The sequence below is a fragment of the Oncorhynchus tshawytscha genome, linkage group LG28 (genome assembly GCF_018296145.1).
Source record: "Oncorhynchus tshawytscha isolate Ot180627B linkage group LG28, Otsh_v2.0, whole genome shotgun sequence".
Lineage (NCBI taxonomy): Eukaryota > Metazoa > Chordata > Actinopteri > Salmoniformes > Salmonidae > Oncorhynchus > Oncorhynchus tshawytscha.
The window spans coordinates 31,399,205-31,414,841 of record NC_056456.1 but is presented as its reverse complement, the minus strand read 5'-3'; the positions used below and the strand labels follow the sequence as shown (position 1 = coordinate 31,414,841).

Here is a 15,637-nt window from a genome sequence, read left to right as displayed (position 1 = left end):
TTACCCTGACATTTACCCTGACATTTACCCTGACTTTATCCAGACATTTACCCTGACATTTACCCTGACATTTACCCAGACATTTACCCTGACATTTACCCTGACATTTACCCAGACATTTACCCAGACATTTACCCAGACATTTACCCTGACATTTACCCTGACATTTACCCTGACATTTACCCTGACATTTACCCAGACATTTACCCAGACATTTACCCTGACATTTACCCTGCCATTTACCCTGCCATTTACCCAGACATTTACCCAGACATTTACCCAGACATTTACCCTGACATTTACCCTGACATTTACCCAGACATTTACCCTGACATTTACCCTGACATTTACCCAGACATTTACCCAGACATTTACCCAGACACTTACCCTGACATTTACCCAGACATTTACCCTGACATTTACCCTGACATTTACCCTGCCATTTACCCTGCCATTTACCCTGACATTTACCCTGACATTTACCCTGACATTTACCCAGACATTTACCCTAACATTTACCCTGACATTTACCCTGACATTTACCCTGACATTTACCCAGACATTTACCCTGACATTTACCCAGACATTTACCCTGACATTTACCCTGACATTTACCCTGACATTTACCCAGACATTTACCCTGACATTTACCCTGACATTTACCCTGACATTTACCCTGAGGTGGTTGTTTGTGGTTGTTTGAAAGTTGTTCTTCTCACCACCATCCCATTGTTAATGATTGGTGTTCTTTAATAAGGACACTCTATTTGACAGTTGGGAGAGAACCAGAAGAGGCCTTTTTAAAAGGTAACACTGTCTTAGCCTCTACCAGGCTGGCTGTCATAGGTTTCTCCTGCGTCAAATGTTCCGACTCCTAGGTTATTCTGGGGAGCCCGGTGCTCAGCTGCAAGTCGTAAGATTGCAGGAAAACCTTTTCTTTTATTCTCCTGATAAACAAAGCCGCCCAAGGAAGTGAGCCCCCCAGCCACAGATAGAGAAGCATCGTGACAGAGTCCATGCTCTTTATAACTTTATCTACCCTGGTTTTTTATAGTCGGGGTCCTTCATGTGACTTTTCCTGGTAGACTTGTGAGCATGTGAAAGGCAAACGGACTTCTTGAAGCACATTTTTTGGACGTCACAAACAATAGGACTGGGACTTAGACCAGAGTACTGCTAAGATGAGCAGGTTTAATGTTTATACTCTGAGGACTTGAGAGAGGAAGTTATTATAGAGCATAGTTTGAAGTGGACCAGCACTAGGCTCTGGTGAGAGGAGGGGGATGGGGCAGATCTGTCATGCCTCTTGCTCACTTTAAATCAGGCGTCCATATTTAGACGGAAGGGAGGGAAGGCCTAGCAGTTATGTAAACAAAAGCCTGGGCAGGCAGGGGAAGGGATTGCACTGTAATAATATTTTAGTCCATTAACCACGACTATGACCTTTGGAGAGAGACAGGGCTGTTTGGAAATAACGGACATGGTCAGATAGAGAGCTGTCTAGCTTTTTCACGTTCTCTCAGAGCACTTTCGAGAGCACCCGCTAGAGTCAGTATTAGTTGTATCTCTGACTAATGGATTGATAAGTCCAGGTATACTGACCTCCATGCTGACCTGACCAGTCAGTTTTGTGAGAGGAGGATAGGACCGGTAAAGCTTCAAGGTTGATCAGAGTCACCAGGAGAGCGTAGCCAAGCCAGGTGAAAGGGACAGCGGGAACCAGGACCAAGCGACTGATGACATGAGTGAAGCATGCTCTGAGGAGGAGTGGTCCGAAGAGCACTCTGAGGAGCAGCTGGTCAGCAGGCTTCCGGTCATCCAACTCAAGCCCATGTCGCCAGGCATATCCCCTAAAATCTCCCCACGCGACTCCCCCTGTGGGTCACCCCGAAACTCCCCGATGCTCTTCAGGAAGCTGCTGATGAACCGGAGCATCAGTCTACAGAGGCGCTACACTTTGGCCTACACTCCCAGGTAGAGACCTTACTGTGTTCTATGCCTGTCTTTTCCAGTCTCGGGGTCCCTTAGGGCTGCATGACTTACCCTGTTATGTTTAGAGGGCAAACTTTCAAAGCTGGTAGAAAAAAGGTTTTCGGGGCCTTTTTAAAGGTGATTTGAAGTTAAGTCAGCAGAGTGAGGGTTTTATATACGGCGACTAACAATAACTTTTGAAAGTACTGGCTTGTGGTGTGCTTGAATAGATGCCTTTGTTGTAGAGGAGCAGAATCTCTTCTATCGGCTGGCATCAGGTGGTCTAACTCATATGAAGCCTTCTTTCTCTGTTGTGTTGTTTTCCACGTAGCAACAGTTAATTTGAAGAAAAACAAATGGATTCTTAAAGGAGCTCTTAAGAAATGGTTTTACAAGGTCCTTCCCTCTGTACACCAGAATTGTTGTAATAACAGATTAATATTAAATATTACAGAGGAGGTGTACAAAAGCTGTGTTCCCTTTAAAAAGTAAATACATCTCATCAATGTTCCCTCTAAGCTGCGTGTGGAGCTTCCCGAGACTGCCACGCAGAAGAAATATCAGCGTGCGCAAAAAATACGAGATTGAATTTCACTCAACTATCTTGAGTTTTCCCCATTAGTTAACACTATCAACATTTCCCTTTACTGTGGGAATTGTGATTGAATCAACGCACTATTAGCCACTTTCAATGCTATATAGCGAAACAGAACGAGCTATGCATGTTTAGTATGCAAAACTAAAGATGTCAAGAGATTTTGGTGTAGGCAGAACACATCAGAGTAGGTTACGACTCAGGCCCGTACTCTACACAGACCTTTGTGCCATAACCAGAGCTTTAGTAGGCCTATATTCAAATAGACCATTGCCATATATGGATCAACCCATTCACTTTGTACTGGACTGTTTTTACTGGACTGTGTTTACAGCATGCGCGGTCGTGATTAGATGCTCTTGTTTTAAGATCAAAGCGAGAGCTACATTTAGTGACTTGTGCACATTTGTACATTTGTTCATATCGTTTGCTAGTTATTGAGTTATTAGCCCAGTTATAGATCATTTGTAGTCAGCAGTGGGGGAGTGATTGCACAAAAGCACAAAATGTGTGCATTTCTAGACATCTTTGAAAATAAATTCAGGTAAAGAGCTGTTTTTTTGTCTTAAAAGGGGCAGTGTTGTATTTTGAGACAGTAGCCAATAGGAAGAGGGAAGCATAATTGGTCTGATTCTCTGTAATAATGGTATGGGAATAATTACGGATTTTATTTTGTGAAGTGGTTTCTTGCATCAAACAACACAACAACATTTTCTGTCACCTTGTCTGAAGGACAAGTGGATAAACAGGTTCAAGACCTGCATTTAGGCCTGCATTGAACACCACACATCAGCTGCTAATGTAGGCTGAACAATAGAACAGCTATTTCCATCTTAATATGTTATGGGATACATTTTCTCCATTGTTTGAATGGTATGTCACTCTGGTAGGCCTACATTATGATCAAATAGCCACATTAGCCTATTTGACCACTGTTAAAACCAACTTAAACATTGCATCTCTTAAACATTCCTTTTTTATTCTCCATATGTCTTTGTTTTTCTTGTGGACTAACAAGAATAAATAGATGAGGTGTTTATGATGAGGTGTTTATGAAGTCCTACTCCCAAGGTCTGCCAAATGCTTACTCAGTAGGTGCTCTGCTGAGGAGAAAAATATATTTATGTAAATGTGCATAAAGTCTACAACATACAATACAAATTTACTGAAGATTTGTTACAATTGTCAGACTGCAGAGTTTTATTTGAAATGACAGTATACAGTCTGAACATGGGTTCCCTGATGACACACTTGTAATACCTGGTTAGGTCTAAGTTTTAGACTCTATTTGATGTTGAGTCTAGTATCTGCATATTCCTATGGATTGTCAGATACATAGGTGTTTCTTGGCTAGATGGCGTTTTGTTGTGTGTTCATCAGCTTTTCTGCTCTGGTAGTTGAATGGTAGTATTCGTTGAATGGTAGGATTATTGAATGGTAGTCTTATCCATACGAACGTTCAGTAAATCAAATCAAATCAAATTGTATTTGTCACATACACATGGTTAGCAGATGTTAATGCGAGTGTAGCGAAATGCTTGTGCTTCTAGTTCCGACAATGCAGTAATAACGAACAAGTAATCTAACTAACAATTCCAAAAAACTACTGTCTTATACACAGTGTAAGGGGATAAAGAATATATACATAAGGATATATGAATGAGTGATGGTACAGAGCAGCATAGGCAAGATACAGTAGATGATATCGAGTACAGTATATACATATGAGATGAGTATGTAAACCAAGTGGCATAGTTGAAGTGGCTAGTGATACATGTATTACATAAGGATGCAGTCGATGATATAGAGTACAGTATCTACGTATGCATATGAGATGAATAATGTAGGGTAAGTAACATTATATAAGGTAGCATTGTTTAAAGTGGCTAGTGATATATTTACATCATTTCCCATCAATTCCCATTATTAAAGTGGCTGGAGTAGAGTCAGTGTCATTGACAGTGTGTTGGCAGTAGCCACTCAATGTTAGTGGTGGCTGTTTAACAGTCTGATGGCCTTGAGATAGAAGCTGTTTTTCAGTCTCTCGGTCCCAGCTTTGATGCACCTGTACTGACCTCGCCTTCTGGATGACAGCGGGGTGAACAGGCAGTGGCTCGGGTGGTTGATGTCCTTGATGATCTTTATGGCCTTCCTGTAGCATCGGGTGGTGTAGGTGTCCTGGAGGGCAGGTAGTTTGCCCCCGGTGATGCGTTGTGCAGACCTCACTACCCTCTGGAGAGCCTTACGGTTGAGGGCGGTGCAGTTGCCATACCAGGCGGTGATACAGCCCGCCAGGATGCTCTCGATTGTGCATCTGTAGAAGTTTGTGAGTGCTTTTGGTGACGAATTTCTTCAGCCTCCTGAGGTTGAATAGGCGCTGCTGCGCCTTCTTCACGATGCTGTCTGTGTGAGTGGACCAATTCAGTTTGTCTGTGATGTGTATGCCGAGGAACTTAAAACTTGCTACCCTCTCCACTACTGTTCCATCGATGTGGATGGGGGGGTGTTCCCTCTGCTGTTTCCTGAAGTCCACAATCATCTCCTTAGTTTTGTTGACGTTGAGTGTGAGGTTATTTTCCTGACACCACACTCCGAGGGCCCTCACCTCCTCCCTGTAGGCCGTCTCGTCGTTGTTGGTAATCAAGCCTACCACTGTTGTGTCGTCCGCAAACTTGATGATTGAGTTGGAGGCGTGCGTGGCACGCAGTCGTGGGTGAACAGGGAGTACAGGAGAGGGCTCAGAACGCACCCTTGTGGGGCCCCAGTGTTGAGGATCAGCGGGGAGGAGATGTTGTTGCCTACCCTCACCACCTGGGGGCGGCACATCAGGAAGTCCAGTACCCAGTTGCACAGGGCGGGGTCGAGACCCAGGGTCTCGAGCTTGATGACGAGCTTGGAGGGTACTATGGTGTTGAATGCCGAGCTGTAGTCGATGAACAGCATTCTCACATAGGTATTCCTCTTGTCCAGATGGGTTAGGGCAGTGTGCAGTGTGGTTGAGATTGCATCGTCTGTGGACCTATTTGGGCGGTAAGCAAATTGGAGTGGGTCTAGGGTGTCGGGTAGGGTGGAGGTGATATGGTCCTTGACTAGTCTCTCAAAGCACTTCATGATGACGGATGTGAGTGCTACGGGGCGGTAGTCGTTTAGCTCAGTTACCTTAGCTTTCTTGGGAACAGGAACAATGGTGGTAGTAGTGAGAACAAACATGTTTCATAAAAAAAATATTGTACTGACCCCCCGTGTGAATCGAATCCACAATCCTGGCATTGCAAGAGCCTTGCTCAACCAACTGAGCCACACAGGCGGGACGTTTGAGCTAATGTAGGCTAATGTGGTTAGCATGAGGTTCTAAGTAACAAGAACATTTCCAAGGACATAGACATTTCTGATATTGTCAGAAAGCTTAAATTCTTGTTAATCTAACTGTACTGATCAATTTACAGTAGATATTACAGTGAAATAATACCATGCTGTTGTTTGAGGGGATTGCACTTGAAAATGTATTAATAAACCAATTAGGCACATTTGGGCAGTCTTGATACAACATTTTGAAAAGAAATGCAATGCTTCATTGGATCAGTCTAAAACTTTGCACATACAATACATCCATCTAATGGCCAAAATCTAAATTGCGCCTGGGCTGGAATAATACATTACGGACTTTCTCTTGCATTTCAAAGATGATGGTACAAAAAAATACAAAAAAGGCGTTTTTTTCTTTGTATTATCTTTTACCAGATCTAATGTGTTATATTATCCTACATTAATTTAACATTTCCACAAACTTCAAAGTGTTTCCTTTCAAATGGTATCAGGAATGTGCGTATCCTTGCTTCATTTCCTGAGCTACAGGCAGTTAGATTTGGGTATGTCATTTTAGGGGAAAATTGAAAAAAAGGGTCAGATCCTTGACCCACTAGTCACTACCACTAGTCATAACCCATGTTATTGATGCAAATCAAATATTTACTGTGTTTGTGGAGATGGAGCAGGAGCAGGAGGGCTGATGAAAGAGCACTTAACCTTAATTGCCTGGGAGCAAAACAAATATTTTGTCTGGGGGTAGAGTTCTTTTCAGACAGCAAAACACACCCTGTGTCTGGTGGGGTTCGGTGTTTCCAGTTTATACAACATGTTTTGCTTGTGCAAAGTGCACTTTAGGGGAATGACCAGTTGTGGAAAATTGTCTGGAAAATCAGATGCACTCACAACACTACACACACACACACACACACACACACACACACACACACACACACACACACACACACACACACACACACACACACACACACACACACACACACACACACACACACACACACACACACACACACACACACACACACACACACACACACTTAAATGAAGAGACGTGAAAACATAGGACTGTTAAGAGGTGCCTCTGAATCATTGTAAGCAAGTTAGTTTCAGGAACCTTGAAAAACAAGCCATTGGTGCAAGGCATTTGAAAATACTTTTCCAATAAGCCAAAAAGTGTTTACAGGTTCATACATCTCTATAAACGTTTATTGGTGGGGTCATTTTGCTCTGGCATTTAAACGTTACTCCTAATGGTGCTGTATGTGAGTCTGTGTGATATAAACCAAAGAAAAGCACTCAATCTTTCTGGTTTATGTCAGACCTATCCGTTTCATGGAAATTGGTATGTTTAAAACTACTATAAATATTAGAAAGAGGGGCCATTTTGAAAGGGACCGAGCCTTGTAAAAGGCCTGAGCCCCTATAAAATGTACAGTGCTCCTAACAGCGACAATGAAACAAGCTGTTGGAGTTGAGTTATAGCAGGATGGCTGGGAAAGGGGAGGAATTAAACAAACTGGGAGTCTGTTGGGAAAACATGTACAGACAGGCAGCTTCAGTTTATCAGGCAAGGAGATGTTATTTTCCCGTCAAAGACGATCAATGTTTCAGTTTGAGGGAAATGTTGGAGGAAACCACAGTAGTTCCTTTCAGTGTAATATAATGTTTTGTTGTCATTGTGTGTTATGTTGATTGGCTTAGAAAAGTGGCTGAACTGACAAGCACTTCCCCTCATAAAAGTCCTGTGTGAGCTGAGACAGAACAGGAAGCGAGACATCCCGCTCCCCTCATTTTTTATGATTCATATACAGTCAATAAACTAAGCAGACCAGACCCAGCTGCTATCGCAGTGGTACCAATGAGAGAGCCAACGTTTTAAGCAGACCGGAAGTGACCTTTTCTTTAATTATGGTAAACGGCCTGAGTAAGACATCTCCATGTATCCTCCATCTTTGGTATGAGTCCGTAAGAAAAATAATATTTTCTGAACAATGAATGGAAATACCGCACCTAACACTCGTTCCTAGAACAATTTATTTGACTGAGTCAGGTGATGAGTGATGCCTTCTTTGTTCATAGTATTGGTGCTTGTTTCATTAGCAACACAATTCAATCATATGCTACTGTATGTTTAGTGCTGTTGTTTGTCTAGTCTTGAGTTTGTTAAGTGCCATCCGACGTTATCGGAAGTAACGTTCACTCTCAAGTGCCTCCAAGTGATTGGACTCTCCTGCAATTGATTTACCGTCTGAATGACCCTCAACAGACATGGCACAGGGACAACACCCACCTCCTTCTCCTTTTCACACTGATTGTGCTCAGGTCACCCTTTGTTTTGGGGTAAAGTTTTCATTCTGGGTCCTGGTCACCAGACATGTGTCTTGAAAACAACATTAGCCCACTAGTCTGTTTATAAAAAAGCAAGGCTCTGGGTCTGTTGTGCAAGGTTTTGTAGCGCTTTTCTGTGCATCGTGTTGCGGTTATGAACAACATAAGGGACAATATTTGAATCATGTTATGGATCTAAAGCATCACTTGTTTTAGAAATTGGACAGAAAATGAAACAATGTAATGCCTCTAATTTCCACCAGAGGCTGCTATGTTACTTACTGTAGATGCATATTTTTGCCTCTGTCTTGTGCTTGGTGTATTTCCATGACTTCAGTTCTTAGTGACTCTCATTTTTTGTTGTTGTTGTAATTGACATATCCTTGTTTCTAATCATTGTTCTCTACCAATATAGTACTCTAAATAAACCAATTCATAAGTTCAAAAGAATACACCATTCAAGCCAATTATCTCAGAATCATCTTTTTGCAGATAGAACCTTAAAGCCTCAAGCTCTTGATACAGCATGTATATACAGCCTCCATACTATTTGTATATAGCGTCCTTGGCTGCAAACCAACAGCAGGATATATTAGTTTCATGTGAAAATGATTTTACTGCGCCGCAGAGTATACATGAGCATAAACAATATTAGCCTGTTTTAATATGAATAACTTGAGGACTCACAAACAAGGGCATATTGAAGGGCATATGAAGAGGGGAGAGATGAACACATATGAACTTATGGTCACATCTAACACCGTTCATACTGGCCAAACCAAGGACGCTTGGTTAAACCTTCCCTAAACCCCATTTTAGGGAAGGTGTTCATTTAATCGCTCAGACAGTACTCCATGTCCATGAACCCCCCCCGTTATCTATTGGATTTTTAACAACACACAGTTTTATTGAGCTACAGACCGGGGTGTGTTGCTGCCTGGTTTGGAAGCCGGTCAGTCCTGTAGCGGAGCTATATGGTAGCAGATGAGGCATTATTATTCGCAGGACAACCATCTGGGGACTGCACTGGAACCCTGCATCTGGATATAGACAAGAGCCCACTCTTCCTGCCCTCCCCCCTTCACTGGCTGAGTCCCTGTAGGCTTCAGCAGTACCAGCCAGCCCCCAGTACCATTCAGGCTGCTTCAAATTCTCATCTTATGACCCTCTCTCTCTATTCTCTCTCTCTGTTCTCTCTCTCTCTATTCTCTCTATTCTCTCTCTCTGTGGAGTTAGTGTTGTTGTTTTTTTCTCCAGGCCAGAGTTAAGTCCCAGCAGTCTCAGGAGAGAAGAGAGGAGAGTCCGATATGGACGGTTGAGGAGACTACACACTCCAGGGAGCATCTGATGGGATTATAAAACCAGATTTTTCCCCTTCTCTCTCTCTTTTTTCCCCACTGGGGATAAAGTGGTTCAAGCCTTCATTTGAACAAAGAAAGAAGCAACTCCTAGGCTCTAGAACTGCGCTGTATCACGTTTTAAGGCTTTTGGAAAAAGAGAAAAGTTTGGCCCCTTTTTGGAGGATTCTTTTCCCCCGTCAGTCCTCCGATCATTGGGAAGATTAAGTCCGCTGTTTCCTATTTAGGAATTCGAGGAAGGCTCCTTGCTCGTGAGCAGAAAAGAAAACAAGCAAGGAATTAGCTCCAGATCTCCGCTGACAGCTGATATGAGCCGCAATTTAATTTGGTATGACTTGGCCCCCGTCTCCTAGTTGGTAAACTGATATGCTTTCTGAGGTGGGCTCCTAACAGGCATCACTCTTTGCCTTTTTAGGTGGGTTTACACAGAGTTGGGTGAACTTCATCCGTTTTTTCAAACACATGGACATATCCCCAATGCAGAGACCAGATGCTGTAGAACTTTAGCGGCTGAATCGGGCATACTTTCTGATCTCTGGATTTTGCACTGCTTTTCAATGAAGGCCACTACTTTATCATAAAACTTTTTTTCTTCTTTGGAATTGTATGAACACACACCAGCCCAAATGTTAGCATGAAGACCTGTTACTGACAGCGCTGAACTTGAATGCATCCTACTTGTGTCTCTACTAGACGCAGTAGATTTCACTTTGTTCTGCTTTTGTGGACTGATTGTTCTCACAAGGTGTACCATGTTTAGTTTGTGACCGAACAGTACCAAGAAACATTGGACGTTCACCTTAGGAAGAATGGTCATTTCAGACAAGCTGGAGAAGTCTTAGTCCACAGAGATGTTGCATTCCATTCTGTTCATCCCCTGTCATCTGAAGGCTGTTACATCTCTGTGAAATAGCCACCACAATGATGAACAAAGACTCTCGCTTTCCCAGGAAGGCTGTCCATAGCAACCCCTCCTCTCGAAGGCACTCATGCATCGGGTATGTACAGTTCTGTACTGTAAGCCGTTTATTGTGAGGAGTTACATGCTGACACAGCTATACAGTATGTGTCTTTACTGTATACATTATATACTTCATATGCTCTGTTTTAGTGTTTCCCAAACTCGGTCCTCAGGACCCCAAGGTTTTTTCCCCCCCTAACACTACACAGCTGATTCAAATAACCAACTCATTATTAAGCTTTGATCATTTGAATCAGCTGTGTAGTGCCAGGGAAAAAACGAAACGTGCACCCCTTGGGGTCCTAAGGACCGAGTTTGGGAAACACTGCTCTATGAAGTTATGAATTGTTGATCATATACACTTCACAATATCAATTATAACATCTTAAACCAGAAAGACATCATTAATTGTAATCAATGGCCTTTCTAATGATTTGTTTATGTGTTGTCTACCTGTTGTTGGTTATACAAAAGGGTTTCTTATGGAGTGGATAGTAAACTTTCATAATGTTGTAAGAATGTGATTTTCCTCAAAATCATCATATCTTTTTGCAACTAAAGTTTTGAATGTTTTTATGATGTATTTGAGGGCATTTTGTGATGGCACTGCAGTGTGCTATATGATTTGGTTGTGGTCCGCTTTGCAATTAGACTGTGGTCCGCTTTGCAGTTAGACTGTGGTCCGCTTTGCAGTTAGACTGTGGTCCGCTTTGCAGTTAGACTGTGGTCCGCTTTGCAGTTAGACTGTGGTCCGCTTTGCAGTTAGACTGTGGTCCGCTTTGCAGTTAGACTGTGGTCCGCTTTGCAGTTAGACTGTGGTCCGCTTTGCAATTAGACTGTGGTCCGCTTTGCAGTTAGGCTGTGGCCTGCTTTGCAATTAGACTGTGGTCCGCTTTGCAATTAGACTGTGGTCCGCTTTGCAGTTAGACTGTGGTCCGCTTTGCAGATAGAATGTGGTCCGCTTTGCAGATAGAATGTGGTCCGCTTTGCAGATAGAATGTGGTCCACTTTGCAGATAGAATGTGGACTCCCCCTTCCCCTACACCGTACAGTGCCTTCGGAAAGTATTCAGACTCCTTACTTTCTCCACATTTTATTATGAGAAGGGCATTGGTCAGGGCGGTGACCAAGAACCTGATGGTCACTGACAAAGCACTAGAGTTCCCCTGTGGAGATGGGAGAACCTTCCGTAAGGACAACCATCTCTGCAGCACTCCACTAATCAGGCCTTTATGTTAGAGTGGCCAGACGGAAGTCACTCCTCAGTAAAAGGCACATGACAGCCCGCTTGGAGTTTGCCACCTAAAGACACCTTTAGGTGTCACCTAAAGACTCCCAGACCATGAGAAACAAGATTCTCTGTTCTGATGAAGCCAAGACTGAACTCTTTTGCCTGAATGCCAAGCGTCACCTCTGGAGGAAACTTGGCACCATCCCTACAGTGAAGCATGGTGGTGGCAGCATCATGCTGTGGGGATGTTTTTAAGAAAGCGTCATGGACTGGGAGACTAGTCAGGATCGATGCAAAGATGAACGGAGCAAAGTACAGAGAGATCCTTGATGAAAACCTGCTTCAGAGTGATCCGGACCTCCGACTGGGGCTAAGGTTCACCTTCTAAACAAGACAACGGCCCTAATCACACAGCCAAGACAACGCAGGAGTGGCTTTGGGGCAAGTCTCTGAATGTCCTTAAGTAGCCCAGCCAGAGCCCGGACTTCAACCCAATAGAACATGTCTGGAAAGACTTGAAAATAGCTGTGCAGCAACGCTCTCCATCCAACCTGACAGAGCTTGAGAGGATCTGCAGAGAGGAATGGGAGAAACTCCCCAAATACAGGTGTGCCAAGCTTGTAGCGTCATACCCAAGAAGACTGGAGGCAGTAATCGCTGTCAAAGGTGCTTCAGCAAAGTACTGAGTACTTATTTGCAAAAAAGTCAAGGGGTCTGAATACTTTCCGAATGCACTATATTTGCAAAAGTATGTGGACACCCCTTCAAATTAGTGTATTCTGCTATTTTAGCCTCACCCATTGCTGACAGGTGTATAAAATCAAGCACACAGCCATGCAATCTCCATAGACAAACATTGGCAGTAAAATAGCCTTACTGAAGAGCTCAGTGACTTTCATTGTGGCACCATCATAGGATGCCACCTTTCCAACAAGTCAGTTTGTCAAATTTGTGCCCTACTAGAGCTGCCTCGGTCAACTGTAAGTGCTGTTATTGTGAAGTAGAAACATTTAGGAGCATCAACGGCTCAGCCGCAAAGTGGTAGGCCACACAAGCTCACAAAAAGGGACCGACTAGTGCTGAAGCGCACAGCGTGTAAAAAACTTCTGTCCTCGGTTGCAACACTCACTACTGAGTTCCAAACTGCCTCTGGACTAAGTTCCAGTGAAGGGATATCTTAACGCTAAAATCAAATAAATTTCTTTTGTCACATGCGCCGAATAGAACAGGTGTAGTAGACATTACAGTGATATGCTTACTTACAAGCCCTTAACCAACAATGGAGTTTTAAGAAAATAACTTCAAAAATAAAGTAAGAGATAAGAATAACAAATAATTAAAGACCAGCAGTAGATAACTGCTACATCATACACTGACATTCTCGGCCGATCTGTGCTTCCAACAGTTTGTGGAAGCCCCTTTCCTGTTTCAGCATGACAATGCCCATGTGCACAAAGCGAGGTCCATGCAGAAATGGTTTGTTGAGATTGGTGTGGAAGAACTTGACTGGCCTGCACAGAGCCCTGACCTCAACCACATCGACCACCTTGGGGATGAATTGGAACGCTGACTCCAAGCCAGGCCTAATCACCCAACATCAGTGCCCAACCTCACTAATGCTCTTGTGGCAGATTGGAAGCAAGTCTTTTCAGCCATGTTCCAACATCTAGTGGAAAGCCTTCCCAGAATAGTGGAGGCTGTTATAGTAGCAAAGGGGGGACCAACTCCATTTTAATGGTGAGATGTTCGATGAGCAGGTGTCCACATACACTGCATGACCAAAAGTATCTCTTCAATAAATAATAAAAATACGAAGGGAGTGGAACTGGCCCACACCTTTAAGAAATAATAAATCATTGGACAAATAACAATTGTATTGTGAGTGCACGTCCAACAGAAAAACTGATCAATACATTAAAAAGTAGGCTAAATTGATTCATAGAGCATGCACAGACCTATCGAGCAACAATAGATGCTATGGTAACTGAAATATAAAGCAACTATAGATGCTATGCTGACTGAAATATAACGTGACAATAGATGCTATGCTAACTGAAATATAAAGCGACAATAGATGCTATGCTAACTGAAATATAAAGCGACAATAGATGCTATGCTAACTGAAATATAAAGCAACTATAGATGCTATGCTAACTGAAATATAAAGTGACAACAGATGCTATGCTAACTGACATGTAAAGCAACAATAGATGCTATGTTTTAACCGTTTGGAAGTTTACACAGAGTGATCTCTTCTCCTCTCCCTTCAGCCATGCAGTGCGCCTCACAAAAGTGAATGCTGTCCTCAGTATGAAATTCTCAACTTAACCCTGTATATGAAAAAATGGCCATGTGCAGTGATTGTTTAAAGTAAAACTACCAAAACTATTGCTGATGGTGAACCTGAACAATCAAAATAATATATTGTTTTATATTATATATTATATATATAGAGTTGTCTCCAGTAGCTTACTTTTATTTTCTCTAAAACACTGTTAAAATTTTACAGTGAATAAATAACAATAACCTAGCATATGACATAGGTTGTCACTCAACTAGTAAAGCCTAATATCACTTAAGCATTTGTGAAGGTGTGGTGCAGATGTGCAAGATTAGGAGCAGGCATCCTACCATGCGATGGTCGGCGCGCGAAGCTGGGCACAGTGTGCAGTTAGACCACTAGGTTACTGATATTGCCTGGGGTTGTTCGGCATGCAAAATTACTTGTAGATTCAATGATGGTAAACACTGAAGAAGAGGATGCCTAACATGAAACCCAAACCGGCTACGCGCGTGCGCCATCGTGCTTAAATGTATTTTGTCCCCCTACACCATATGCGATTACAACACGCAGGTTAAAATATCAAAACAAACTCTGAACCAATGACATTAATTTGGGGACAGGTTGAAAAGCATTAAACATTTATAGCAATTTAGCTAATTAGCTTGCACTTGCTAGTTTGCTAATTTGTCCTATTTAGCTAGCTTGCTGTTGCTAGCTAATTTGTCCTGGAATATAAACAGCAGGTTGTTATTTTACCTGAAATGCACAAGGTCCTCTACTCCGACAATTAATCCACACATAAAAATGGTAATCCGAATTGTTTCTAGTCATCTCTCCTTCTTCCAGGCTTTTTCATAGTTTAATTTGTATGGTGATTGTCATCTAAGACAACAGTTCGTCTTTCAATCACCCACGTGGGTATAACCAATGAGGAGCACGTGGGTACCTGCTTCTATAAACCAATGAGGAGATGGGAGAGGCAGGACTTGCAGCCCGATCTGCGCCCTAAATTTATTTTGCAATGCTCGTGCACGCGACGCGAGCAGTGTCGTCAGGATATTATAGGCTGGCCACACCGCTCGCGTCATGTGCTTGGAGTGTTTCTTCAACTGTATAAAATAAATAATAATGCCCCCCACTTCTTAAACCAAAGTTGCGCCCCTGCATCTGATATTATATGCCAATGTTTGTAATTAGCTTTTGTAGGATAGCCTACAGTTGGTGATAGTTTAGGGGCAAGGAGAGAGAAAAAGAACTGCAGGTTTTCAATTAATGTATCTAAATCACAAGGCTCATTTGAATTTCCTGATGCACAGGAGAAAAAAATTCTGCAACAAAATAGTGATCAAATTAAGATTTGACACCTGTAGCAGTGGTGTGTTTTTTAGTTTGGCTGTGGTGCGTTTTTTAGTTTGGCTGTGGTGCGTTTTTTAGTTTGGCTGTGGTGCGTTTTTTAGTTTGGCTGTGGTGAGTTTTGGTGTTCTGGGTGTCCCAGCCTGAGGGCGCCGGGGCCGGGAGATCGATGGCACAGCCAGTGTCCATTGATGTCTTTCGTTGTGGTTGATGTGCCGCATCCAAGCAG

At 42.8% G+C, this 15,637-nt stretch overlaps 1 protein-coding gene across 1 annotated transcript in view; it reads left to right on the top strand.

The window, feature by feature from the left end:
- The first annotated feature begins 1,348 nt into the window (after window positions 1-1,348).
- LOC112244618 (cAMP-specific 3',5'-cyclic phosphodiesterase 4D) overlaps window positions 1,349-15,637 on the top strand; it is an 82,789-nt gene continuing 68,500 nt past the window's right edge. The window contains exon 1 of the mRNA XM_024412346.2: window positions 1,349-1,974. Within this exon, the coding sequence (XP_024268114.1) occupies window positions 1,742-1,974 (233 nt within the window). The 5' untranslated portion in view covers window positions 1,349-1,741. The remainder of the gene's footprint in view (window positions 1,975-15,637) is intronic.